The sequence below is a fragment of the Pseudonaja textilis genome, chromosome 3 (genome assembly GCF_049901715.1).
Source record: "Pseudonaja textilis isolate UNSWEBS1 chromosome 3, rPseTex1.2, whole genome shotgun sequence".
Classification (NCBI taxonomy): Eukaryota; Metazoa; Chordata; class Lepidosauria; order Squamata; family Elapidae; genus Pseudonaja; species Pseudonaja textilis.
This window is the reverse complement of record NC_141992.1, coordinates 104,350,269-104,377,756: the sequence shown is the minus strand read 5'-3', so window position 1 is coordinate 104,377,756 and position 27,488 is coordinate 104,350,269. Positions and strand designations below refer to the sequence as shown.

General features: G+C 39.7%; 1 protein-coding gene and 1 long non-coding RNA gene across 4 annotated transcripts in view; one reads left to right on the top strand and one right to left on the bottom strand.

Moving 5' to 3' along the window:
* TEDC1 (tubulin epsilon and delta complex 1) overlaps positions 1–22,977 on the bottom strand; it is a 41,054-nt gene extending 18,077 nt beyond the window's left edge. For 2 of the 3 annotated variants that reach the window (XM_026703433.2, XM_087931997.1), the window contains exons 1-6: positions 22,808–22,977; positions 20,078–20,156; positions 17,919–18,121; positions 8,728–8,895; positions 4,134–4,232; positions 3,774–3,860 (exon numbers count right to left, since the gene is read on the bottom strand). In XM_026703433.2, coding sequence (XP_026559218.1) covers positions 3,774–3,860; positions 4,134–4,232; positions 8,728–8,895; positions 17,919–18,121; positions 20,078–20,156; positions 22,808–22,945 — 774 coding nt within the window. In that variant the 5' untranslated portion in view covers positions 22,946–22,977. Of the gene's footprint in view, positions 1–3,773; positions 3,861–4,133; positions 4,233–8,727; positions 8,896–17,918; positions 18,122–20,077; positions 20,157–20,668; positions 20,794–22,807 lie in introns of all 3 variants that reach the window. The other variant, XM_087931996.1, reaches the window with a different exon arrangement.
* Positions 1–27,488, top strand: part of LOC148126247 (uncharacterized) — a 279,757-nt gene that overhangs the window by 207,406 nt on the left and 44,863 nt on the right. The window lies entirely within an intron of this gene.

The following is a 27,488-nucleotide window of genomic DNA, read 5'->3' as shown; positions in this document are numbered from 1 at the left end:
AACTTTTGTTTCTAATCTATCTTTTACAGTTATGTTTTTGGTAGATTGAGCTATAGTTTCTTTTTGCGTGAAGATCGATGCAAAGAATGAGTTAAGCAGCTCTGCTTTCTCTCTGTTTCCTGTTACTTCCTTTCTATCTTCTCTCTTTAGTGGTCTGACTGTTCCCTTGATTTTTTTCTTGTTATTTATATGTTGGAAGAAACTTTTTTAAAATTATCTTCTACTTTTGTTGCAAGTCTTTGTTCACTCTGTCTTAATCTTTCCAGATTCTGGCTATCTGCTGATATTCTTCCTTAGTTGTGTGTCCCTCTTTCCATTTTTTGTAGTTGTCCTTTTTGTCTTTCAATTTGTCAGAGACATCTTTGTGCAGCCATGCTGGTTTCTTCTTGGATTTCTTGTTTTGGGCTTCTATGATCTTATTTTTCAGAGTTTCCCAAGATTCTTGAGTTGTTTTCCCCTTTAGGATTTTCATCCAAGGAATCTTTCCCAAGTTCTCTCTGAGTTTATGAAAATCAGCTCTTTTAAAATCTAAGACTCTGGTATCATTATATTATATTATATTGCTTGTGTTTGTATTATTTTTAATTCTGGTATGATATGGTCATTTTCACCCAAGTTTCATGCAGTTTCAATCACATCTTCTTTGCTTGTAAGAATTAGTCCAGTATGGCTGTCCCTCTAGTTTCCTTCTCTACCTTTTGGACAACTTTTGGTTGGATAGGAACCTATTTGAGGTGCAGAATTACTCTTCCATTCGATGTCAGGGTAGTTGAAATCCCCCATCACTATTGTAGTGTGTTTCCTAATACATTTGTTAGTTGGTTAGCAAAAAGGACATCTATTTTTTCTGCTTGATTGGGTGCCCTATAGCAGTGGTCGCCAACTGGTGGTCCGCAAGAAAATTTTGGTGGTCCGTAGAGAAATGTCACTCCCAAAGCACCCCTCAAAGCAATTAATCCAGGTTGCGCGGGAATACAAGGCTGTGCCGCCCACATGGCCTGTGGGAAAACAAGGCTTGCAAACAGGGGGAAAGGGCAGGGGGGGGAACTTGCCCCATGTGCCTCACGCACCTGGCCTGGCCACCAGGCTGCTTCTTTCCACTTCTTTCTTCTGCTTTTGGCTGAACATTACCACCAGCCCTCCAAGGTTAGAGCGGATCTCTCTCTCTTTCTCTCCCCGAGAATGAAGCTGAAAAGCAGGTTAGAAATATGGCTGCCTTGAAGGGGTTATGAGGGGTGTGTGTGTGTGTGTGTGTGAGAGAGAGAGAGAGAGAGAGAGAGAGAGAGAGAACATCACCACCAGCCCTTCGAGGTTAGATCCGATCTCTCTCTCTCTCCCGCTGAGAACGGAGCTGAAAAGCCGGTTAGGAATGTGGCTGCCTTGGAGCGGGTTGGGTGTGTGTGAGGGACCTGTGTGTGTGTGTGTGTGAGGGACCTGTGTGTGTGTGTGTGTGTGTGTGAGAGAGAGAGAGAGAGAGAGAGACAGACAGAGACAGAGACAGAGAGAGAGAGAGAGAGAGAGAGAGAGAGAGAGAGAGAGAGAGAGAAAAACACCATCAGTCCTCCAAGATTAGATTGGATCTCTCTCTCTCTTTCTCTCCCCGACCAATGGCAGCAAGTCACTGTCAGTCAAAATTAATATTAGTGGTCCATAGGATTTAAAATTATGAGTTTGTTGGTCCCTGAAGTCCAAAAGGTTGGAGACCTCTGCCTTATAGTATACACCTATGGCCATGTCATTCTTTTTTTTCTTTTATATTGATGCATATGCATTCTTGGAGGTTTTTGTCTTTGGTTTCGTGCATTTCTGTTGCAATATAGTGGTCCTTTACATACAATGCAACTCCCACCTCCTCTTTTATGGAGTCTGTTTTTTTTTGAACAGTTTGTATCCTTCTATCAGTATGTTCCAGCCATGGGTTACATCCCACCAAGTTTCTATAATTCCAACTACATCATATCTACCTTCATGTATTAATAGTTCAAGTTTACCTGTTATTCCCCAGACTTTGTGCATTTGTACATAGGCACTTGAGATCTTTACCTTTGACTCTGGGTATGCTTCCTATGTCTCCTATTTGAGTTTGTCTTCCTTCCCATCCCTCTTTATTTCATCATTTGACTTGCTTTCTAGGGGTTTTTCCTTGGAGTTAGGTCCTGGAGATCCTAAAGATTGGTCACCTTCCCCACTCAATTTTAGTTTAAAATTCTCCTGCTAAGTTGAGCCAGTTGTTTTCTGAAAACATTCTTCCCAGTCTTTGTGAGGTGTAGCCCATCCCTAGTCAAAAGCCCATGATAGAGATAGTACAGACCACAGTCCAGGTATCCAAAGTTTTTTTGGCGACACCAACCCTTTAGCCAGTGGTTCACTGCTAGAATTCTTTGTTCTCTCACCGGATGTTATCTTTTCATTGGCAGTACAGATTAAAAAACTACTTGTGTGCTTAAGTCCTTGACTTTCTTGCCTAGCTGCTCATAATTATTCAATATTGTTTTCAAATCCTTTTTTGTGTCATTCGTCCCTACATGTAGTAGTAGAAAAGGATAGTAATCTGTAATAGTAAAAGTAATCTCTGCTCCACAATTGTTTTTCCTCCGTGCTTCACAGCTGGCCTCACTGACTCACCAGCTACCTCGTTATTCTTCACAGGTTGGCTTTGCTGCCTACAGTCAGTTTGCCTCTCTGCTCACCTCACTTCAATGGGCCTCCGGTCTCTTGGGTTGGCCTTTCGGGTGCAGCTGGGCTTCTCTCTCTTTTAATTTCTCCAAACCTCCTCTCCTTTTCCTTTCTCCAGTCTTTTTTCTTTTTCTATGACTTATCTTTCCCTCTCTACCTCTCCTCCTACCTGTCTCACTTAACAACATAAATGTTGGACTCAGTTGTGTTCGTAAGTCAAGGACTATTTATAATCCAAACCTAAAGTATGTAATATATGCTAACTCTTATTATGGGAAGTACTTGACATACTTTTCTGACATACATGCATTTTGTCTTCAGACTAATTTACTCTAAAACTTGAACCAAATATTTGATTAATTTGAATGTTGTCTACATGACTCACCAACTACAACCAAATACAGAACAGGAAGGCAGTTCAGAACAAGGCAAATAAAGAACCATCCACATTCAAACATCCAGGAATCTGATTTCCGTATTCAAACTGGAGCTCCAAATGGTCCTTCCATTTATACAGAAATCAAATACTAATTACCTATAAAAAATTCATTTTAGAAACTAAATTTAAGACCTCCCAAAACATTCTGTATAAATAGCAAATTACCCATTGCTTTTAACCTCAACAAGAGCTCTAACTGAAATATAGTATATTGACAAGCATTAAAGAGGCACTTGATAATTTTGTTCAATTTTGTAGGGGGAATTTTTATAAACTAATCTTGACTGAAAGCAGAAATTAAAAAAAAATAGGTACCGTATTTTTTGTTCCATAAGACACACTTCTTTCCCCCCTAAAGTCACGTTGCTGGTCCTTTGGTGAATAGCACCCGGGCTGTGGCGGTAGGGTCCTTTTACAGTGCTGAACCCCACCTCTTCTATCTTTGTCTTTGCCCGCCTCTTCTATCTCTTCTCCACAGTGCAGGAGTTAATAGGCAGAGTTTGCACATGAGAGGACACTTATCTGTGGTCCTCTCAGATTCCAGTTCAAAATATTTTTTCTTGTTTTCCTTCTCTAAATTTAGGTACATCTTACGGGCAGGTGTGTCTTATGGAGAAAAAATACCGTAACTTTTTATAACCACATTGTTGAGCCATACCATCCAATGCCAATAAAGGGATTCCATAGGCTTCCACTTCAAAAATGCTTCTAGATGGGAGCAATCAGATTCCACAAAATTCAGCAACTGAAGAAATGAAGAACAAAGTATATTTAATTATTGCAAAATAACAGAAAGTAATATGGTTTCTGTAAAGTAATAGCAGTGCAAGCTTTAGAGATCTCTATTAGATGAGCAATATACCCCCAAATGATCTGTAGACAAAGCAATTCTACATGTATAGTAAAACTACAGCATAATCTCTTAGCAAGAATTCTCCCCCTTCCCATCCCTGAGTGAAATAGCCACAGAATATCTAGAAATTTGCTATTATCAGGCATGCTATAGAAAGAGGATTACCTGCTTATATCTTTCTGGTTGTCTTCCAACATCAACTTCTAGGACTGAGAAATGGTCAATAACAGGGTCAGTATGAGAACCTATTGTGTAGGTATGTACCTGGTAGAGAAAACATATGGTTAGAGACAGGGTATGAGATATATCTAAAACTACACATGTAAAGGTATTGTGTATAAAAGTAACAATGTGTAGTTTTAAGTATTAGATTACAATTTAAGTATTAGATTACAATTAACCACAATTGGAACTGGAATTTCGGTCATGAATCATGGCGTCACATGACTGGACTAGATTTTATGATGATTGTTAAGTGACTCATTGCAATCATTAAGCAAACTACATGGTCATATGAAACCATTTTATCCAAAGGACATTTTTGCTTCAAAATCTTCATAAAGAAACCAAATCCCAAGGCTATTAGGCGAGACAACTTCCTGCATGCTTCGCACCACCAAATCAGTGGAGAAGTTGGCAGGAAGTTCCAGGTGGCTCAAAAGCAGGACAGCAGGCAGGAAAATGGTTGTTGCCTGTTGGGGGTTAAGATTAGGGTTTCATAGAACTATATACATAAAATAAAACTAGCATACTTCAGTAGGCCAGACCAGGGGTGGGATCCTACAGGATTAACTACCAGTTCGGTGATTTACGAGGTTCGGTGATTTACGATGTGCTTCCCTGCACGCTGCACGCCTGTAAATCCTCATCAGCCTGGTGCCTGGACAGATGAGCAGCGCTGCATGCCGAGAAGCAGCCTTTGAAAAAGTACTTTTTTTCCTGCTTTTTTAACTGCAGCTGTGCCTTGCACAGCAGCTGAAGTTGAAAAGGCAGGAAATAAAAGTCAGGTAAGAGCCCGGGCAGGCAGGTGGGCAAAAACAGAGCTACCAGTTCTACAGAGGTGGACAGAACTAGAAGAAACCCACCCCTGGGCCAGACAGATACCATGCTGCCGCTAGATAAAAATTCAAAAACAATGTATTCTGAGTAAAAAAGCAGTAAGATCTTCTTTGGGAAAAAGTTTAGCACACAAACCAAAAAGCTGCTTTCCATGTTTTGTCCATGTATCTTTGCTTGGAACATTTAATTGCTTACACTAATAACAATTTTCTGTCTCAGAAGGTGAATTGATACTAACAGAAATTTTGTCCATCATTTCAGTCCATTTTGTACCTCTCACTGAAAATCAATTGTGAAACATTAATTTGGAGCTCTACTGATCTTTAAAATATATATTTTGTATTATCTTTTTTTAAATAAAAGTTTTATTTAGGTTTTCACAAAACATACAAATACAAATAAAATATCTTTTTTTGAGAACAGCGTGGCCCGGGGTTATCACTTCTCCATACAGACATAAACTCAATACATATTTATCTTATACATTCTAATCCATATCTTATAACTGTCAGCCTTCAAGATCTTCTACTATTGCTTTGCATCTTTTGGCTGCCATAAGTAATGGGGGGAGGAGGGGGTAAGTCTGGGAAGAAAACTGGAGGTGTTACATTCTAGTGTTGTGTAAATGAGCAGGGAGGGTATAAATTCCTGTTTAGGTTTCTATTTCTCGCTTAGCTTTCTTTTCTCTGCGCAGCTGCAAATCTTTATCAAAATATGCCAAGGTCAACAGACAGAGGCCTCATCACCACCTGAAGATGTCCACATGATCATATTCACAACTTTTAATTGGAAGAATCATTTGAACTATTGGGGTGGGAACATTTCCATCACTTTGTATATGTGATCTGCGCGCCTAATTTCTCAGATTCAGAATTCTACTGTTGCTACCACTTCATTTTCAGCAAAATATATCTTTTCTCTAATTAAGGAGTCTTAAGTATTTCTTAAATTTTGAATGGAGCACCACCTTGACATTAACTTTTTTCGCAATTTTTTCAATAGCTTTCCCCTTTTTTTTACTTCCTATAGCCTTATTTTAAATTATCTCATTCCTTTCTTAATTCAATTACGTATCTTTTTCTAATTTTTAAAATCTTTCTAATCAATGTTTTTACACTTTTGTCTGTCCTATTTACAATTTCATATTATCTTTTCTCATAAAAAAAATTTTCCCCTGTAATTACTAGACTGGAATATAACACATTTGTATCTTTTTTCAAATCCTATTCAAAAATTTAAGTTACATCTTTACAGTTATAACATTCATTTTCTAACCTCTATTTTATAACACATACCTATTTTCAATCGAATTCTGCTTGGTACATTCCCTTAAAATACACACTAAATTCTTTAAAAAAAAAAGTATATACGTATATATACATCTGTGTATATACGTGTAACAATAGTAAATGGAATAATTAGTCTATTCAAGTACAGCTCTGCCATTAATATTAATAACAATCTTTTACATTTCTATTTCTTTTAACAAACGTTACCTAGTAATATCAGTTGTCTTTCACTTTAATCATCTATATTTCATATTTTACTTATTACTGTCTTTAAATAAAAAAACCAAACAATAGTTATTAAAAGTAGTCGATAAAGTTATTATTCTTATTCATGTTCATCTTGCCAACTGATAAAAATCTTCCATGTTCTGTTTCAGTTTTTTTTAAACGTTCTTTTTAAATCATTGAGAGCCTTATTCTCTTTACAAACAAATATTCCACTACACATCAATAGAAATTTTTTCTGTCACTTTAATCATCTAACATATTTTCTAATATAACATATTTCTAATATAACAATGCTATCTGATGCACCCTTGTAGAATCCTCTCCTTAAGTTAAATTTTAACCATTGTCTCTGTGTCTTTTGAATAGGTTCATACCTTTAATTCTTGTACGTTTTTCCTGTACCTCTATATCTTGTTTCTGTCTTTTGTAGCTTCTTTTCCTTTCCTTATTCCCCCTCTTCTTCTCCCTCCCCTTTTTATTCCCTTTTCTGATTCTCCCTTCTGTGATCCTCCCTTCTGCTTCTTCCTGATATTATGATTACTTTTCAAATTACTCTTTTTTTGGTTGTTGCTTCAGTGCTTAAGTTTTTAACCCCCTTTCCCCTTTTTACCCCGCTTAAAATTATTTGGTCACTAAAGATGGTTTCTTCATTGTCCTGCCATTCTTGTTCTGCCAGCATTTCTTGCTGTTTTTCATAGTTCAAGATCTCCATTTCTAAAAATTGAAATACGAAGCCAAAAGATCCTCTTCTATCTTGTGCTTCTTCTTTTTGTTCTTTAAGTCTCATTTTTAACTCTTCAAGGAGTGATGCCATTTTTTAAAAATTTAAACAACCCCCAATTGATTTTATTTTATTTCATTAGGATCCTCCATCCAAAGTTCCAGGAATCATCCAATAATCCAAAACTGTTTCTTCCTTCTTTTCTCACTTTCTCTTTCCAGGGGCTTTGTTATCTTGTAACAAAGTTTCAGCTACAATGTGTCTTTTGCAAGCCTTGTTAAAATTCCACTATCAATTTTTTTTAAGTTCCAGGTGGTCTCACCCATTTTCCAGATTCCACCCTCCTTTTTCCTTTTTCCCTCAGCTGCTTTCTTTTTTTTAAAGAAAGTTTTTAAATTATCCAAGAATCTTTATCCCTTTGACACTTTATTTTCAGCTAGAAATAGCCTATTAATGTCAAAGTTGATTAGTATCAATTTCTTATTCGAATCTCTTCTTCTTAATGTTCCAAGTCAGTTAAAGCTGTTGATGTTAGAGGAAAAAAAGCCAATTCCGTTTCCTTTCTCCTTCTCTTTCGCAGCTTAAAATCTTTTTTAGGAATAGTATTAGTCTTTACAATTCAGATTCCAGGTACCTTAAATAGATGTTCTCCATTCAACCCGGTCAGTCAAACTTTCTCCTTCAAACTTCCTCCTGCACAATCTTGTCCGGTTGGGTTCTTCTTTGAGGTGGCCATTTCTGACCACTGCTGCAACCGCTTTTGGGAAAGGGTGGAATGGCCAGCCGAGGAGGAAAGATGAGGCTCTCCTCAATCCCGCTGATGGCTCCCCCTTCTTCACCACCTCTACAGGATGGCTTCAACCCCGAATCCGGGCGGCTCAGGGTGCTCCAGCGGCGACGGATCAAAACCGTGGACAATCGCGATTTCGGTCCGTCGCCGAAGAAGCCCAAACCGGAAGTTACTTTGTATTATCCTGAAGATCTATAAATAAGTCAACTATGGCCTCTTGCAGAAGTCTAAATTTCAATTAAGGCTTGGCTGCAAACTATTTCCCAGTTCAGCTCAATGGCTAAACTATGAACTAAAACCTGGAACTATGGCATGTGTGGGAGGTAATACCCAAGCTAGAGGCTCTTCAAGACTCATAATGTCAAACCACAATTAACTGTTATATCAGAATAAATTGAATATGAATCTACAGTGGTTTCAGACTTATGAACTTTCAATTCAGCTTTAGTACCTAATAACCTTGGAACTAGAAAATAAAAAATATCACCATCATGTAAAGAAAATATACTCATTCTTCTTGCTACAAACGTTGGCTAAAAAAATTAGATAAGACACAATCTTAAATCCTATTTTGTTTTAAAATCTCTTCTGAAAATCATAGAATCAAGACCAGAGAAGGATGATGCCACAAAATATAAACTATTGCAAGTTTGCAACCCAAGTTCTACTTACCTTATGCAGTAACTTGCATCGCTCTTCCTGGTCAGAGTGGTAACTCCGCCACTGGAGTTTCAGATGGCCATTCAACCACTGAAGATATTGGACATCTTTCTGGCCTTTAATGTGAGGTTTAGAAACAAGGCTTTTTCCATCTTGCAAACATTTTAGAGGAGCATTGCACTAAGGAGGAAATAATAATAAAATCTATCAAAATGATGTTTGCTCTGAACCAACTCAATTTTTCAATCTCCAAGATTTATTATGTAAGCTTAGAGTTATTTCTGTTGATGTTTAGTATTTTTTGTTGCCTAGAAATTTTAGCAGAATGCTATTGATAGTATAGTAATATATGTAGAGCTCTGTTTATTATTCTCTTTCTTGATTGTATTCTATCTCTATAGTATAACTTGAAAGGAAGTTCTCATAAACAGAAATTTTCCCTTTTCTGCTGTTATCACATTCAAGCAACAACATGCAAATATTTTTGTAAAAAAGCATCAAAGTTTCTCCAAAAGATATATATTCAAGATGTGAAATTCAAGTTTGTTAAAATAAATGAAGCTCCCCAGAAGTGAAGAACAATTGGCTTTATACAGACTATCTAAATTTCCTGAATATTTCATGAAAGATACATGCAAAAAATATTGATAAAGGGAATGTCACTGATAGCCCAAACACTGAGATTCATTATCTAAAATGGCTGAAGGACACCAAACATCTCCTCCTGACATATTCAAATATTCTAGTCTTTGAAAATATGCCGAATTGACTCCTTTATCAACAGTGCCAACTTTTTATTCTATCCAATGCAGTGGAATATTTGAAATAAATTATGTGAATTGATTTGGGACTGTGTCCATCAGGTTAAGTGTCCAAACACTGAACAGAACCAAGTGTTGTATTGTGGGGGAAAATCTTCTAATTCATAATGGAAAGAGGAAATTGCTCATCTCCTTCTAGGCTTTATGCCTGGCAGCTTTAGGATTAGGTTGGTTTATGTAGGCACTATGCAGACCAGATTTTTGCTCTTAGAGATCTGTAAAAAATGCATGAATGTGAGAAAGCAAGTTAATGGTATACTTTTTGATTCAAAGAAAGTATGTTAAAGTGAACAGTCTTGAATTGTAGAATGTTTGGGGTAGAGTGCAAAATTAGTTGCTGAATGAAGTAACACCAGTGCCAAAAAACAAAACCATATCTGAGGATAAATGAAAAGGTTGGCAAATGCTTCATATTAGCAGGATTAAGAGAAAGATTAAAATGGTGCATTGGGTGTTTTAATATATACCTTTTCATTTATTTTATATATTTTATATATTTATTTCATATAGTGTGTATGTATGTGTGTGTATAGATATAGAGGTATGATGCTTGATACATGAATGTACAAAAATGTATAAGAAGTTAGCACAGAAGCTGTGAACTCATACATAAATCTGAGTGTATTTATTTTAAATAAATAAGTCTGAATTATGGGAATATTTAAACAAATAAAACTATGGAAGGAGGTTCTGCTAAAATATGGCATCATCACATTCTTTTGAAGTGTATAAAGATAACAAACATTCATTGTTCTTAAGGATTGAAAAGAGCTATCATAATGGGTAAATGTTTGTTACTAAATTCTCAACATTGGGAAAAACTAACTCTTTACAATTAAAATTAACATGCAGTGGAAGAAGTCTCTTTACAAAAACATTGTTATTTTGAACTGCCACCTATTGGTGAATAAGTAGCACACTTACAGGATTAATTTATGGGACAAGGTGTAAATTTCAAACAATGACATCATTTTGCAAAGTTAAGTAATATCTATATTAGTCTTATTAAAATCAGGCAAATATTAAGTTTGAATGGATACAGTAGTGTTGTGACTGGAAGGATCGATCCTGCTGGGAGTTTTGACTCTGATGACTCTGAAGATGGAAGGTTGGAGCCTGCTGTGAATGTGGAGTCTGAATTATCAGAGGACACAGACATAAGCCAGGAGGATGAGAGATTGTCGCAGAGACAATCCTCCCCAGAACCTTCGACTTCGTTCATGCCAGCAAATGATCAACAACATGAGACAGAAGTTTCCAGCGAGGAAACTGACAGATCGTGGATTGACACCAGAACTAGGAGAACCAGGAAACGTCAATCTGAAGGGAGGCATCAGGCCAGACACTGATTGGAGAGACTGACACGCCTATCCAGGTGATTTAAAGAGGCGTGCTGACTCTCAGGCTTTGCTTGGAAGCAAAGTGTTTGATGAGTCGAAAGAATACATTTGGAGGGGCCTTGTGATTTATGGACAATTCTGATTAGCCTGACAGGTTCCGGGAAGTCTGCCAAGGACTGGAAAACAGTGCTAATTAACCCTTTTGAATCCGGTTTTGTTTCTGCTTGAATATTTTGAATTCTGAAACCTTGTCTTCTCATCTATGAATATAGGTGAGACATAACACAGTAGTAATAAGTTTGTAAGTGTATGTGCCAAGTATGTGTAAGAGGCCACTAATCTTGACTATCAAATCACAGTAGATACGCTACTATATCTCAATTCCGAAGTCCAGATTTTTATATCAAAACTGAGTAGTTCTATGCTACAAAGGTGTCTGTTTTTCATCTCACTCAATATTTTATGTATATTTCCTAACTGTTAAATCCCAAGATAAAGCCTTATTGCTCAGCCAACTCAACCTGGCACGAAGGTTGGGGTGGGCACTGGGCCGCATTACGAGGTGACCTGGGCCGCATGCGGCCCGTGGGCCACGGGTTGGACAAGCCTGCTATAAACCCTGCTAAAACAACAAACTCCTGTCTTAATGGAGATACAACCATTCATTTTTGCACCCATGATTATACTGTGAATTTATACTCAGTTTGTAGTCAATTATTATTTCTATATAGCACAGGTGTCAAACTTGCGGTGTCATATTGCTGTCATGTGATGTATCCTGTTTTTTCCCTTTGCAGAGCTAGGGTGAGCGTGGCCTGTGTGTGATGCATCCGGCCTGCAGGTCGCCAGTTTGACACCCTTGCTATATATATATTTCCATTGTATTGTTACCAGATCACATATTCCCCATTTTATATGTGGATTTGTTTTTTCTTTCCTATATAATGGGTGTTGGTAAATTTACCTAAGAACGCCCTTTCTATCTACGCTGCTAGAGAGCCCAGAATGGGCTAGACTCCTCCTGATGACATCATCAAGCTAAGTCTGTCTTGTATAAAAGGAGAGCCTGTGGGAGTGTCTCCAGCTTTGGCGAAGGTACTTGACAGACTTTAGTGAGTGTCTCTGAAAGCCAAACAGAATCTTGAACAATAACATATCTTACCATAGTCTGGATGAAACAAGGGAGGGGCTGGGCTCTCTAACAGCATAGATAGAAAGAGCATTCTCAGGTAAATTTACCAACGCCCATTCTCCTCCATGCTGCTGCAAGAACCCAGGATGGGCCATACCAAAGCCTGCATGTCCTCGGGAGGGTCCTCATCTGGTTAATCACTCTGAAGTTGGAACCACTCGCTGAAGCACCCGTTTGCTAAAGGCCGCACTCGTTGAGGCATAGGAGGATCCAGCTACCTTGTCCCTGAAATTTTTCAATGCTAGATATATGGCTCTGAGCTCCAACCAGTTTATAGGGCCGGTCCTGTCCATCTGGGACCAAATCCCTTGAGCTATGTGCCCATCCATGTGGGCCCCCCAACCCAGGAGACTTGCATCAGTGGTGATGAGCAGTCTGTCTGGTTCCTTGAACAGGAGTCCCTTCCAAAGGGAGAGAGCCACCACTTGAAGGAACGACATTTCTGCGGAGTGAGCCGGACCCTGGCAGACATGTGGCTGGTTCCTGCTTGTTGAAAGGGGAGAAGAAACCATTGTAGAGCTCAGGAGTGTAGCCATGCCAACGGAACGATCCCGATGCATGAGATCGTTTTCTCTAATAGTTTGGACATCCATGACAGGGAGACAGTGTGTTGATGTTGAACCTGTCAAATGATCTCGGTAAGGCTCTTCCTACAATCTGGAGAGAGAAAAACTTGGCACAGAGTTGTGTCGATGACAGCTCCCACGTGGAGCAATTTGGTTGTGGGGAAGAGATGGCTCTTCCTGGAGTTGATGGAAAAGCCATGGTACTCAAGACAAGAGTGTGATTTGAAGATCTCAATGAGCAGAGTGAGTGGAGGACTACAGTATTAAAATATTGTTCAAGTAACATTGGATCCTCACTGGAACTGAACAGAGCGAAGCCACCAATGCCACTAGTATCTTTGTGAAGACTCTTGAAGCCAACAAGAGCCTGAAGAGAAGGGCTCAATACTGGTGGTGGGAATTCTGGTAACAGAAACGGAGAAACTGGCGATGATGAAGCCAGATAGTAATGTGGAGGTAAGCCTCCGTGAGATCAATGGAAGAGAGGAGATCACCCTCCCAAACGCTCTCTAGAATAGAATGCAGTCTGCATTTTAAAGCGCCTGTATGGGATAAACTCATTCCGAAATTTTAGGTCGAGAATGGCTCGCCACCCTCCCCCAAGGCCTTAGAGACCACGAAAAGCCGAGAAAAGCCACGTTCCCATTGGAGTTCAGGGACTGGTTGAATGGCCCTTATGTCGACCAGGTGCTGAATGGCCGATTCCATAAGGGCCCTTTGTGAACTGTCCCAGGAAACAGGGCAGAACATAAAAATTTTCTGGGGGTGATGATAAAAATTCTAGTTGTAACCCCAACTTTACTGTATTGAGTATCTAGGCGTCCATCGTTGACTCCTCCCATCTGGAAGTGAAGGAGGCCAAGCGACCTCCAATGGGAGGCGAGAACGAGGGATTATTTAGAGCGACGGAAGGAGTGACTCCCTCCCCCACGAAAGGGCCTTTTTCCTGCAGTTTGCTGTTGTCTGCCGGGTGCATCAGGGTGGTATTCTTGGCGTTGGGGATATGCCCTCTGTAGCCTGGAGAAGCAAGAGGCAGTGTTGGGCCGGAATGGCGGTGCTTGATATGGAGAAAGGTGATAGTCGTCTCTCTTCCCTGTTGAGGAAAGAACTTTTCTTTTGCCTCTCGTTTTGATGATGAATGGGTCTAATAGTGCCTTGCTGAATAGATTGTTGCTTTTGCAGGGAGCCGATACCAGTTTCCACTTGCGATGAGGCTCCACTTGCCAATTTCATAACCATAAAAGCCTCCTCTCTGCCACAGATGAGGCCATGGCCCCGGAGGAGAACTTGGCGGCATTAAGGGTGGCGTCCACCGTGAACTCTGCTGCTGCTATAATTTTATTGAGATCTTGATGGGGGTGTGATGAGGGTATGCGGACTTGTAGTTGGTGCAGCCAGCGGATGGAAGACCTTGTGAAAAACGATGCAGCAGTTGAGGCCCGGACGGCCCAAGCAGAGGCTTGATGGTTATGCTTTAATGTTTGTTCGGAGCGCTTGTATTCTGCCTTTAGTACATCCTTGGGCTCAGTTGGAGTGCCTGAGGAGAAGGAAGCCACGACTGGGGCATCCGAGGGAACTGCAAAAGCGGTAGCTAGGGAAGGGCCCACATTGTAAAACCGCCTATCATGGGACGATGGGCGGGGGCCTGCTGTCAGGGAGGTAAATTGCTCCTTGACTAAGTCCAGAAAAATGATGGGGGATGGAAGGACCTCCGAGTGAACAACATGTTTGGAGAAGAGGGAATCCCCATGCCCCGATTGCACCACTTGAGGTTCGGGGGCAGCTTCCTCCAAGGACAACTGGGCTGTGACCAGTGCCTTGTGGAGGAAGGGTTTAAATAAGGAAGGTTTTGTTGAGGTAATTCCCCGTTAGGAGAATAAGCACATACAGGGAGATGTAGTGAGAGTAGTGAAGAATAATACACACACAGCACACAGATACACTGTACAGTAAATGTTGGTTTTTACTTCCCATAAACGTTTAAGCAAAGTCTAAGGTTAGCAGTCCAAGTCATTCACAGGTAAAGCAGTTAGTTTTCAGTCCAGGAATAATCCAAATATCAAAGTCCAGTATCAAAAACAGTTCAGTAACAGACTTACATCAAATCCAAGAACTATGATCAGTCAACAGTCAATAAGGAACAGCAACACTCTCCAGAAACAGAACAGGAACAGAAACTCACTGAGACTTCACTTTCTGAGACTAAACAATCCAGGTTTCTGGCTTATGGTCATTTGCGGAACCACACCCAATTACAATTTTAGCATTCTCTTAAAGACATGGTATTAAAATGTCTATCCTAGTTTATATATTTCCAACCCAAATAACTGCTAGGTGACTTACATTCCTAACAGGTTTGAATACTGCAGCTGAGGGAGGTTGATCAGGCCTCAGATCCTCCTCTTCCTCCGAGAGGTTTGGTCCCAGATTTCTCCCTCAAATGCAGATGCAGGGGAGGGGCTATGCTCAGATGGTTCTGCGTAGTCTTTCTGTTCAAAATCACCCCATTCTGCATGGGTAGGAGGGGCCCTATGCTCCACAAGTTGAGGTAGTCCTCTTTGGGCAATCTGGGCCTGAGAGTAGGCCAGAAAAGAGGGTTGGGACCTGTCTGAGGGCCTAAAGCTGTGTTGAAGCCTTCTGCTTGGCCCTGTCTGATGGCTATGGAGACTACATCGTGGATGTCAGAGGGTCTGCCACTCGATGGAGGATCTGGGGGCCAAAGGCCTGCCGCTGTTGGGGTAAAAGTAGCTTCTGGTCTAGGATGAGAGCTACTTTGGGCTATAGATGGCAGAGAAGAAGAGAGGTCCCAAGGGGCCTGTATGAAGTTGGGTCCTAATCTGCTCAAGTCTTGAAGCCCAAATTGATCCTCAAGCCTCTCTGGGGACCAGGATTGGAGGTGGCTAAGAGGGGCTGGCGTTTCTGGAAGTAACCTGCCTGAGCCACCAGAGGATTGGCTGGCTGGGGAGCCTGCTGCAGTTGTCCCCTCATTTGCTCAACAGTCTTGTTGAACTGCCTCTCCAATGTCTTTGTTTCTCTGCTTTTAGTTTGGTCCTGGATGTTTTCTTGGGGGCCAAGGCTTTGGCCCTGATCTTGGCCACTACCTCCCTTTGAACAGATTGAGAGTGTTGTCTCCTTTTTCTTTTGGCAGTCTGGAGGCCCTGGGTGTCCAGGCCCGAAAGCTCTGCATGGATCTTGTCTTGATCCATAGTTGGCATAAGCAAACACAAGAGGTGCTGGGAGCGACCCTCACTATGTGTTGCCTATGCAGTAGCGTTAATTAGTGCCCTTTTTGGGGACAGGAGCAGGCTGTTGGTAGATGAGGCCACCTAAAATGGCCGCTTGCCACATGCGTTGGAAGAGGAAGCTTTCAAAATGGCCTGTCACATGAATTGCAGGCTATGATGGCTGTTAGTCACTCCTTAGGCTGGAAACAGCCTTGAGCAGTGAAATTGGCTAGAAAGAGAAAACTGTGTTTTTTTTCCGATCAGCTGTGAGATGCAGTTATCGCCGATATGATCTTTACGATCACTGCAGCCGAAATTGCAGAGGAAGAGCTGTAGGGGAGGGCCAAGGGCTTCTCCTTTATTTACAGTTTCCCTTGGATTGAAAACATCAAATCCTCGGCGTTGCAGGAGAAGGCACAGCTGTACTAGGTCCCCAGAAGCTGTGCCAATGATCTAAGATCGCTGTTTGACTTTTGCTTCTGACTAATACTGCTTTCAGAGACACCAGCTCAATTATCATCGAAAGAAGCTGAGTCAAAACTTGGGACACTCCCACAGGCTGCTCCTTTTATATAAGACAGACTCAGCTTGATGATGTCATCGGGAGGAATCTAACCCATCCTGGGCTCTTGCAGCAGCGTGGAGGAGAACATCAAGGCCCGTGGGTCGGATCCAGGTGCTTAGATTTGACCTGCAGGGCCATCCTGGAAACAGCCCACAGTAACTCTGCCAGCGAAAATGAAGCTCAGGAAGGTCCCATTTTCAGTCGCAATGGCCTCCCGCAGCTCTCTGCCAGTGAAAATAGTGCTGGGGGGGGTGCCTAGGCTCCATTTTCATTGGCAGAGGGTTCCAGGAGGCCGCCACGGCCAAAAATGGGGCCTGGGGGACAGCACATAGCCTCCCTGAGCTCTGTTTTTGCTGGCACAAGGCTAGCAAAACAAACTAAAAACAAAAGGAGAAATGTTTTCCCTTTTGCATTTAAGCATGCAAGAAAGGACAGCAAAGGAGAAAAGGAAAAAGAAAAAAAAAAGAAGAAAAGATGAGAAGAGAGCAAGAAAGGAAAAATAAGAAAAGGGGGGAAATAAGAAGAAAGAAGAGAGAAGGAAAAAGAAAAGGAAGGAAGGGAGGGAGGGAGATTATAATGGGGGAAGTCCTGTCTTAGCACTTGGCCACCACAGGTGCCCCTGATATGACTGATGTCGAGCTGGCTATGCCCACCCCAGCCATGCCCACCCCAGTCCCTCGTGGTCAAACATAACCCTGATGTAGCCCTCAATGAAATCGAGTGACGCCCCTGCTATATAACAACTGTATTTATCCGCACTAAATTTCATTCTGCTATTTTCAGCAGATTTCTCTATAGTATCTAAATCTGTATGAATTTCATTTGCCTTGTTCAGTTAGCCACCCGACTTTATATTTTCTGCAAATTCATAAAAATTCTCTTTGAAGTTTGTAATAAATCTTTATAAAGAGCAAAAATCGTATCTTGTGGCAATCCATTCAGTGCCTCCCGTCCTCATATGATATGAAACTACTGTTTACCAGTCTTTTGAGTACAATTTTTGAAACATGTCAAAAGTGTCCATCTATGTGGATGGTATGATAATTAAGTCAAGACAATTGGGCAGAGAATTAATATATTTCATCAAAGTGTAAGAAAAATAACAAAACCAGCAAAAAAATTCTACAATATATCCTCACAGTGTCTAAACTATTTCTACCTAGAGATTGTCAACAACAGACTTGGAGAACCCAAAGGGGATGTCTATACTTCAGATGTCTTTCGGTAAGGAAGCTATATATTTTAAATTAGCGTAATTTCTAATCTGCCTGGAACAACTTTTCTATTTTAGCTCTAGGTAAAATGGAATGCTTTCAACTCTTTTAAGCCATTTGTCTCTTAAACAATTTCCACAAAATATGCTGGGAACATGTACATCTGGTTGGAGTACATTAAAAATAACCTGCTTCTATTGCCAGTCTCATCAAACAACTGACCCATTCTCTATCTCTTATTTGGCTGCCAATGAAAATTATCTTGAGCCCCTTGAACTCACCATGCATACTGTTGCTTGATCCCAAAGTTTAAATCTGTTTAGTATCAATAACTTTTCCATTAGAGCTATTCTGCAAAGGAACCAAGAAAGTGCCAATAGCAGTTCTCTGCTCGCTTTTGAACCATCAGCAGGAAGCTGATAAAATTTTAGCCTTCTATATCCGTAGCTCAAGGCTGCATATTTGACAAATCTGACTTGGGTGCCTAAAGAGGAGATAAGGTAAATGTTGATTATTTATTACCATTCAAGTAACCACTCTTCATCAAAAAGAGTGCCTAATGCTAAAGCAAGTAGAACCAAAATTTGGGAGGCAAGGGGATAAAATCCTATCACCTAAAGGGTTAATTTATACCATAGTAACCTAAGGACATGTTCACAGTTTCCTTTTAAAAATTTTTGACATTCAAGCTTAGAACCTCTGATAGCAACAAGCCTGTCAGTACCATCTCCACTCCCCCAATGTGTGTGTGCTTTGTGCTTTAAATAAAGTGATCTCCCATTATCCCTGAATTCATTAAATTATTAAACAAAAGCTTTGTAGAATTATAAAATAAGAAGAATCCAATTGAATCCAATATCTTGTTCTGAGCAAAATAAATATTAAAATATTTACATAAAATAACTGTCCAAATTCTGTCCAAACATCTTCAATGAAGAGAACCTTACCACCTTTTTGGGTAATTCATTCAATTGTCAAATTATAATGGTTACTGTTGGTTTTTCTTTATATAACTGGAGACTTTTTATAACTATAGTCTATTCTTCTATAGGAAATCTATTCAGATACTTAAAGGCTGCTATTATAAATTTTACAGTAATTATTATTTCTTGAGGGAAGACTAGAGAGTATCACATATGCCTCCTAATTTGGACTGCATCATTCCTAGAATGAGATAGTAGCACACTGCTAATCTATGCAAAGAGTAACATAACAGATTGCCAGCACGGCTTTCTGCCTAAGCACCTTTGCACTTTTCTAGAACGAAAAAAGAAAGAAATTATCTATTTTAGGTTTTATCCTGTCTTAGATGCTAAAGTCATTTGAGTGATCTTCAGCTAATCACTTTCACTTACTCCTAAAAAGGCAATGGCAAACTGCTTCTGAAAACATTGCCAATAACCTGCACGGACTTATCCAGGCAGTTGCCTGAAGTCAAAACTGACTTGAAGACATCCATAAACAAACAAATGCATTTACATCAATATGTTATGTAGAGTTCACTATATAAAAACTATAGCCATAGTGGAATCAAAGTAATGTACAGTACTAATAAAGCTGTAAACACAGTAATTTAATACTGTATATGAATATGTAATAAAATAATAAAACAATTATCAGATGTTTGTGAGAGAAAGCTGCTTGGAACAATCCAATCTGGATTTCATGGAGTTATAGTCATTCAGTTCTCAATGCATGTTTGCCCAGCATCAGAGTAGGATATACCATTGTGAAAGAGTAGCGTAATGGTGAGGCAATTGAAACAATTATTCCTTGGTGAAGCATTTCTCAAAGCACTTGTGCTCCCCAGCATTGAGTAGAAAAACTATTTCTAGACTCTAGACTAGAGGTTAGATTGATTATTCTGATCAAATACTGAAGCAAACATGGCTATCAATATGATTGCATTCGAGTATCTTCTCCCAATGCTGTGGAAGTTTAAACAAAATCTGATTTTTTTTAAAAAAAAGTTGGATAACAAATGAAGCACTTGTAAGAATTACTAGTTGTAAGGCTTACTATGAGGATGACTGAACCCACATCAAAACACATTGCTACTTTTTGGCAATGAAAGCAGCAAAGAAACATCTACCTTGCAAAGCTTGCTGCATCATTAAATATTATCAATAATCACTTAATTGGCATTTGTGTTAAAGCAAGTGGCAAGTGCCATTCCTCCAACATTCAGGCACCACCATAATTTCAGTGCCAAGCAAATATTTTCAAAGGCTTCTTAGTGTATCAAGATATGTTATACTTTTACTATTTTTATTCAAATTGTTGTAACTGCCCAAGTTTTTATCATTTTATATTTCATGTACTATCTTTCAGACTGAGGCTGTCAATAAATTTCATAAAGAAATAACATAGTTTTGTTACCTTCATTTTCCCCCCACCTTCCAAAACTAAATGTGTTTCCACATTTACAGTAATTTGCTACCTGTATCAGCAGACTTTATCAGTCCTCCACCATGGATATGATTCAGGAGATGATATAGTAGCTCCCAGAATGTTAAACTCTGTTTAAAATAGAGAACACTGAAGACATTTGCTGTAGTTTATATGACTTTGCTTGAATTTAACAACCTTTGTCCCATTCTATCAATACCCTTGTCAAATATTGAAATTCTAGATGGTTCTCGTTTAAAAGAAATGCTTTTTAAACCTCCAACAATAACAAATTTATGTCTAGACACAGAAACCAAGTAAGTTAGGTCTGGCTAGTACTTGAATGGGACATCGTCAGGGAATATCAAAGCTGCAAGCTAGACTGGAAGGTTGAAAATATTCAGAAAAAGACAATGGCAAATCACTTCCAATTGATACATCAAGAAAACTATATGGTATATCTATGTAATCACTAGAAGGTGAGCTTGACATGAACCTATGGGGAAAGAAGATATCCTTTCTTAAAGAGACAAACTAAAACAATGATGGCGAACTTTTTAGGCACTAAGTGCCCAAAGTGAGTGCGTGCATGCATGCGTGCGCATGCCCAAACTGTAAGGTGCGCATGTGCATGTACGCATACCCACATTTGGCAGCAGAGACCCGAAGACCAGCTGACCAGAGAGAGGCGGGGCATCCCAACACTGGCAGCTCTACAAGAGGTGAGTTCTTTTTCTTTTGTGAGCTTCTGTTTTGTCTTCTGTTTCCCTGCAAACAACAGAGAGAAACATCATGGAGAAATGCGGTGGAGCTGAGCTGGGGCAATGGCGAGTGTGCCCACAGAGAGGGCTCTGCATGCCATAGGTTCACCACCACTGAAACTACCATAGCCATAAAAATAAAGGACTAGTGGAATGGCACAATTAATAGCAGTGCTAAATCTGTCACCAGAGAGCAGATGAGATGAAATGCAAGTTACAGTTGGAATGCAGTGGTCCTTTTCGGTTTTCAAATTTAGTTTTCCTGAAATATCTAAAATATTTGGATCTATGCCCATAATTTCCTAACCCCTGCTCCTTTTTTTTCCTTCTGTTCAATCATGTCCAATTCTCAGAGACTAACTCAGACTGATTAGACAAGTCCTGCAATTTTTCTTGGCAAACTTTTTCAGAAGTGATTTGCCATTGCCTTCTTCCTAAGGCTGAGAGAAAGTTACCCAGTTGGCTTTGTGCCTAAGGTGGGACTAAAACAGTCTCTGAGTTTCTAACTTGATGTAATCATTACACCAAACTAACTTCTCAAAAATCCATTTATTTTGTTGTTAATTTTTCATATGCATTTGTCTCCTGAAACTTTTTTATCTTGTGTTATTTACATCCTTTATTATTTTTTTTATAAATAACTCAAAGTTATTAAGCTTCCTTCTTCTACCTATTCTCTTGAAAATGACCCTGTAAGGTGTGTTGGGCTGGGAGAATGACTCGCCCAAAGTCACCCAGCAGCTTTCTCACAGTCCCTTGGTTTCTAGCCTAGATGAAACTTTTTCTCGTTGTTGCGGTGGTAAAAAAAAAAAGAGGATATAAGCAATGAAAGCAAAAGTACACTCCCAAATACATAAAGCAAAGTAGGAGGAAGGAATATCTTCTCGGCCTTAAGTTACTCATTATCGCTATTCATATCCAATCGATCTATCTATCCATCCATCCCAAGCAAGCAGTTTTTCTATATCCTAATTGTAAGGGTCAAAAGATAAACAATAGCAAATTGTTTGATTCATAGGGTGCTACCAGATAGTTTTTCTTAAAATATGCTATTTAACAATTAGGTACCTTTTATGCCCCCCCAATTGATTGCCATTTAAAATGCAGATTATCCAATTGAATAATAAATAGAATAAACATATTTCAACTGCAGAATAGTTCAAAGCAAGTAATGATGATTTTGGAGAACATTGTAACTGAATTCAGAGATATAACTTTCATATTTCAAATGTGCATGTAATATCTATATAACAGGAAGACAAGTGTATTTTGGGGTATACCGACAAGTGAATATAATTTTTTAACTTAATTAGCTGTTTATAGTGCTGGAATGTTTTTTGTATTTTACCACGAGTTTGCATTTGTTTTTTTCGTTTTATCTTGTTACTTGGTGCTCTCTATTCACCTATGCGTTACCAAATTTCTCTTAAAAACATTAGCTGACAAAATAAATTAGTAGATTGGAGTTTCGTTTTAAAAACTCGAGCCTCTCAATAAGCATGGTTATACTATCTCTGTCAAACACATAAAAGCACCTCTGTGCAGTCGGAAGCTCAGAAAGAAGTGAGACTGTTTCATAGCATATATTCCCTGAAGGGAAGAAAACCCTTTTCAGAGAAAAAACACCATCGCCTCTGCATTTTTTGCTGAAAAGCTGCATTGGGCCAACCAGACGCGTTTCCTCGTCCATCCGCCCAATCCCGCCTCCATTCGGCGGGAGTACTACTAGTCAAAGGCAGCAAGTTACCCTACGGCAGCGTCTCTCAGTCTCGGCCACTTTTAAGATTGTCTCGATTGCAACAACTCCCAGAATTCCTCAGCCCTACACATTTTAAAAGTAGCTGAGATAAGAGACACTTTGCTGTACACTGTTGTAATCTCGTTTTTAAAGCTGCCTAGTATGAATCGCACAAACACTGCCGGTAAACAAAAATTCGTGTTCAGTGCCTGAACATACCACCCTGTTAGGATGAGAGCGGCCGGGGGCATGTGCAGAATCGCTTTCCCTTTCCCCTACCCACCACCTGAGGTTGATCGAACTTGGCTTGCCGGAATGTCTCTGGAGAAAGGTGCGAGCCAGGCAGGCTCAGGCTCAGCGCTGCAATAGCTGCAGGCAGATAAGCGGATAACGGTCGTTGGCAGTTCATTATCTTCTTCATGGGCTTATTTCCGCGCCTCTCAAAACTTGCACGAAATTACGGGGTTTGACAGGAAGTAAGCGTCAAGTGCGCATGCACAGCAGTGAATTTGAAGCTCAGTCACTTCCCGATGCCTTCATCATGCCCTTTACCATAGAGGAAAAAAAAGAGAAGCGTAGCCTTTTAGGCTTAATAAATCCTGAGGTTCTTCTTTAAAACAAAAAAAAGTCTGACCTCCGTTTAGAATTATTGGAGAGGCGTAATAAAGAAAAACTCATTGCTCAGCAGTCGCCACAAAACTGAGAAGACTATTTTCTTTTTCTACCTCAAATTTTATTTTGAATATTTTAATTATTTAGATTTGCAACACTGAAAAATTAGATCACGCTGATGATGTAATGGTATTTTTTTAGACATCGGGGCAAGACCGAGGATTTTCGAGGAATCTATTCAAGTTTTCTTCAGTTATTTTGTCTAGATAAATGATATGTCAAGGCTTTTTAAAATGTCATGCCTTGTATGTAGTTGATTGATAATTCAGACTGTACGATTTATACTATATTGAGAAATATAAAAACTTAATTTTTTGCACTACTTTTGGTGCAAACAACTGAGAGTTCAGGCAAGGACCACCCACTCCTGACCCCTGAGCATGGAGAGTGGGTTTAGGTACATGGTATATAGGCTCATTTTTACAGGAGCCGTTTGTTCCCTATTATGTTAGATTGGGGCGTATCGGTTTTCTTCTTTATGTTCATATATGAGGTCTTTTTTTTAGAAAAAAAAATGTTTTTGTTTTAAAAGAATTTTCATTTTCTTTTAGAAAAGAGTTTTTGAAGAATCAAGAAATCTTGAAAGTTCAGGAGGGAGAAAGATATCAAGTGATGTTAAAACACCTCAGACTTTCTTAAGTTCCTCTTGTGTCCTTGGATATATTAAAGGCATGTTTACAGGTGAAGCTCGAAAAATTAGAATATTGTGCAAAAGTTCATTTATTTCAGTAATGCAACTTAAAAGGTGAAACTAATATGAGATAGAGTCATTACATATAAAGCAAGATAGTTCAAGCCGTGATTTGTCATAATTGTGATGATTATGGCTTACAGCTCATGAAAACCCCAAATCCACAATCTCAGAAATTTAGAATACTACATGCAATCAATAAAACAAGGATTGTACATAGAACAATATCAGACCTCTGAAAAGTATAAGCATGCATATGTACTCAGTACCTGGTTTGGGCCCCTTTTGCAGCAATTACTGCCTCAATGCAGAGTGGCATGGAAGCCATCAGCCTGTGGCACTGCTGAGGTGTTATGGAAGACCAGGATGCTTCAATAGCGGCCTTCAGCTCTTCTGCATTGTTCAGTCTCATGTCTCTCATCCTTCTTTTAGCAATGCCCCATAGATTCTCTATGGGGTTCAGGTCAGGTCAGTTTGCTGGCCAATCAAGCACAGTAATCCCATGGTCATTGAACCAGGTTTTCATGCTAATGGCAGTGTGGGTAGCTGGAAAATGAAGTCAGCATCCCCATAAAGCTCGTCTGCGGAAGGAAGCATGAAGTGCTCCAAAATCTGGTAGATGGCTGCATTGACCCTGGACTTAATGAAGCACAGTGGACCAACACCAGCAGATGACATGGCTCCCCAAATCAACAGAGACTGTGGAAACTTCACACTGGACTTCAAGCATCTTGCAGTGTATGCCTCTCCATTCTTCCTCCAGACTCTGGGTCCTTGGTTTCCAAATGAGATACAAAAGTTGCTCTTATCAGAAAAGAGGACTTTGGACCACTGAGCAACAGACCAGTTCTGTTTTTCTTTAGCCCAGGTAGATGCTTCTGACGTTTGTTGTTCAGGAGCGGCTTGACAAGAGGAATACGACATTTGAAGCCCATGTCCAGGATCTGTGTGTGGTGGCTCTTGATGCACTGACTCCAGCCTCAATCCACTCCTTGTGAAAGTCCCCAACACTTTTGAATGACCTTTTCCTGACAATCCTCTCCAGGCTGCGGTCATCCCTGCTGCTTGTGCATCTTTTTCTTCCACACTTTTTCCCTTCCACATAACTTTCTATTAATGTGCTTTGATACAACACTTTGGGAACATTCGATTTCTTTTGCAATTACATTTTGAGGCTTTCCTTCCTTATGGAGGGTGTCAATGATGGTTTTCTGTACAACTGTCAGGTCAGCAGTCTTTCCCATGATTGTGATTCCTACTGAACCAGACTGAGAGACCATTTAAAGGTTCAAGAACCCTTTGCAGGTGTTATGGCTTAATTAGCTGATTAAAGTGGGACACAGCCTAGAATATTGAACCTTTTCACAATATTCTAATTTTCTGAGAATGTGGATTTGGGGTTTTCATGAGCTGTAAGCCATAATCATCTCAATTATGACAAATCACAGCTTGCACTATCTTGCTTTGCATGTAATGAGTCTATATATATAGTCTCATATATTAGGTTCACCTTCTAAGTTGCATGATATTCTATTTTTTTGTGTTTCACCTGTATATTCTCTGTATTCATTCTTTTTTTTTATATGCAAATCTGAATCTACCATGCTTTCTCTATATCCTACTACTAGTGGACCAGAAATTGGGGCAAAAGGAATAACAAAGAGAACTGAAGAACCAAATCCTCAACTGGCATCACTTAGCGCTGATAAATGGAAATGGACTAAAAAAATTATCATTATATAATTGCTATAAAAAGGTTTTATTTTTTTTAAAAAAAACTGATAAGGTTTTATCAGGTGAAAAATACTCAAGAAGGAAACATGAGACCAGAATGTGAATACTTATTTTGACAACCAGCACAGAAACTTGGCACAGAGTATAAAAGATGGAACAATGCATCAGAAAGCAGAGATTTATCTTACAAAGAGCTCTTTGGAATCTCCCAACCTCTTTTATTTATCTGGGCAACAATTAAGAAGAACTGAAATACTTTATCACAATTATTAACCAACCAAAAATAAATGATGTGCAAGCATCTGAATTTGAATCAACAATATCCAAATTGTTAGACAAAATACATGCATAACATTTTGGCTAAAACAGTATTAGAACAGAATAGGCAATGCTTGCTCCAGCTAACAACTGGAATACTAAAAAAATTGAAACAGTAGCATAAAATTCAGAATTATTGGCAAGTAAAACAATAAAATAATCCAAAAAGGTTTTGGAAACTTTGTTTATATTTTCCTGTCAGACTTGAGAATATATACAATATAGTACTGATATGGCATGTATAACCCAAGATATAAATACCTCCAAGGGTGTAAATAACCAAGAGTTATCCATACTGTTATCTATACTGGCTATCCATACTCAAGACAGGTTCAGTAGCTTTTAACGTCAGCATACAAAACCTGGTCACCAAGTAAGTTTATTTCAGGCTATCAGAAAGCCAAAATTGTACATAATTTAACTTGGTGAATCCTATTTTGATGGTCATAAGTGGAATAACTAGAGGACTTTGGATATAAAAACAGCAGTTCAGAAGAACATGTTTATAATTTCAACCTGTCCTGAGTTACAAGGACATATTCATAGTCAGTATGGTATCATTTTGTACTTTCTAGTCAGAAGTGGTGAGAACATTAAATTTGGGATAAGATGGTACTTCACCAGCTTTGTTTTGATGGTTTATGTCAAACACGCACGATCTTGAGTGTGGCTATTGCTTGGTCATAGCCCAGAGATAATTGGGAGAAAATCCAAGAGTGAGAGCTTGGAGATGTGTTTTAGAATGTAGCTGAAACTGGTAGTCTACATTACTGCATACTCTGATATTGCATTTAAATTTTTCTATACATCGTATTTTTCACACTATAAGACACACTTCCCCCCTCAAAAAAAGTGGGCGGAAATGACTGTGCATCTTATAGAGCAAATATTGTGGTGGGGAGGGTTGGTGCTGCACCGCCACAAGGGAACACTGGAGACTTCACTGCTGAGCAGCTGATTGGTGGTTGGATCAGCCTCCCAGGATGCCGCCGATCAGCTGTTCTATGCCACCACTGCCTATCACCTTTGCTGTCACCCAATCACTGCTCGTTTGCCACCAATGGGCGGCAGCGATTGGCAGTGAATGGGCGGGCGGCGAATGGTCAGCGAACAGGCAGTGATGGCAATCCCCGCTGCCTAGAACAGCTGATTGGTGGTATTCTGGAGGTGATCAATCGCCAATCAGCTGTTTGGCAGGGAAGGCTCCAGCATTCCCCAACGGCAGCATCAGCTCAGTTCAATTGACCAGTGGTGGACACAACAGAGGAGAGCCCTGATGAGCCACATGCTGGGGCTGCAATAATGTGCTGAAATTGACCAGGTTGTTTGCTGCAAGGATGCTAGCCAGATGAACACCGGATGGATGCTGGTAGGTGGACACATTTTTTTTCTTGTTTTCCTCCTCTAAAGCTAATGTGCGTCTTATAGTCCAGAGCGTCTTATAGTGTGAAAAATATGGGTATTTGATATCAGCAATCAAATTGAAAACAGATTTTCTGCAAGCTACATTTGAAAGCCTTTAAAAGATATATTCTATAACATTTATAAC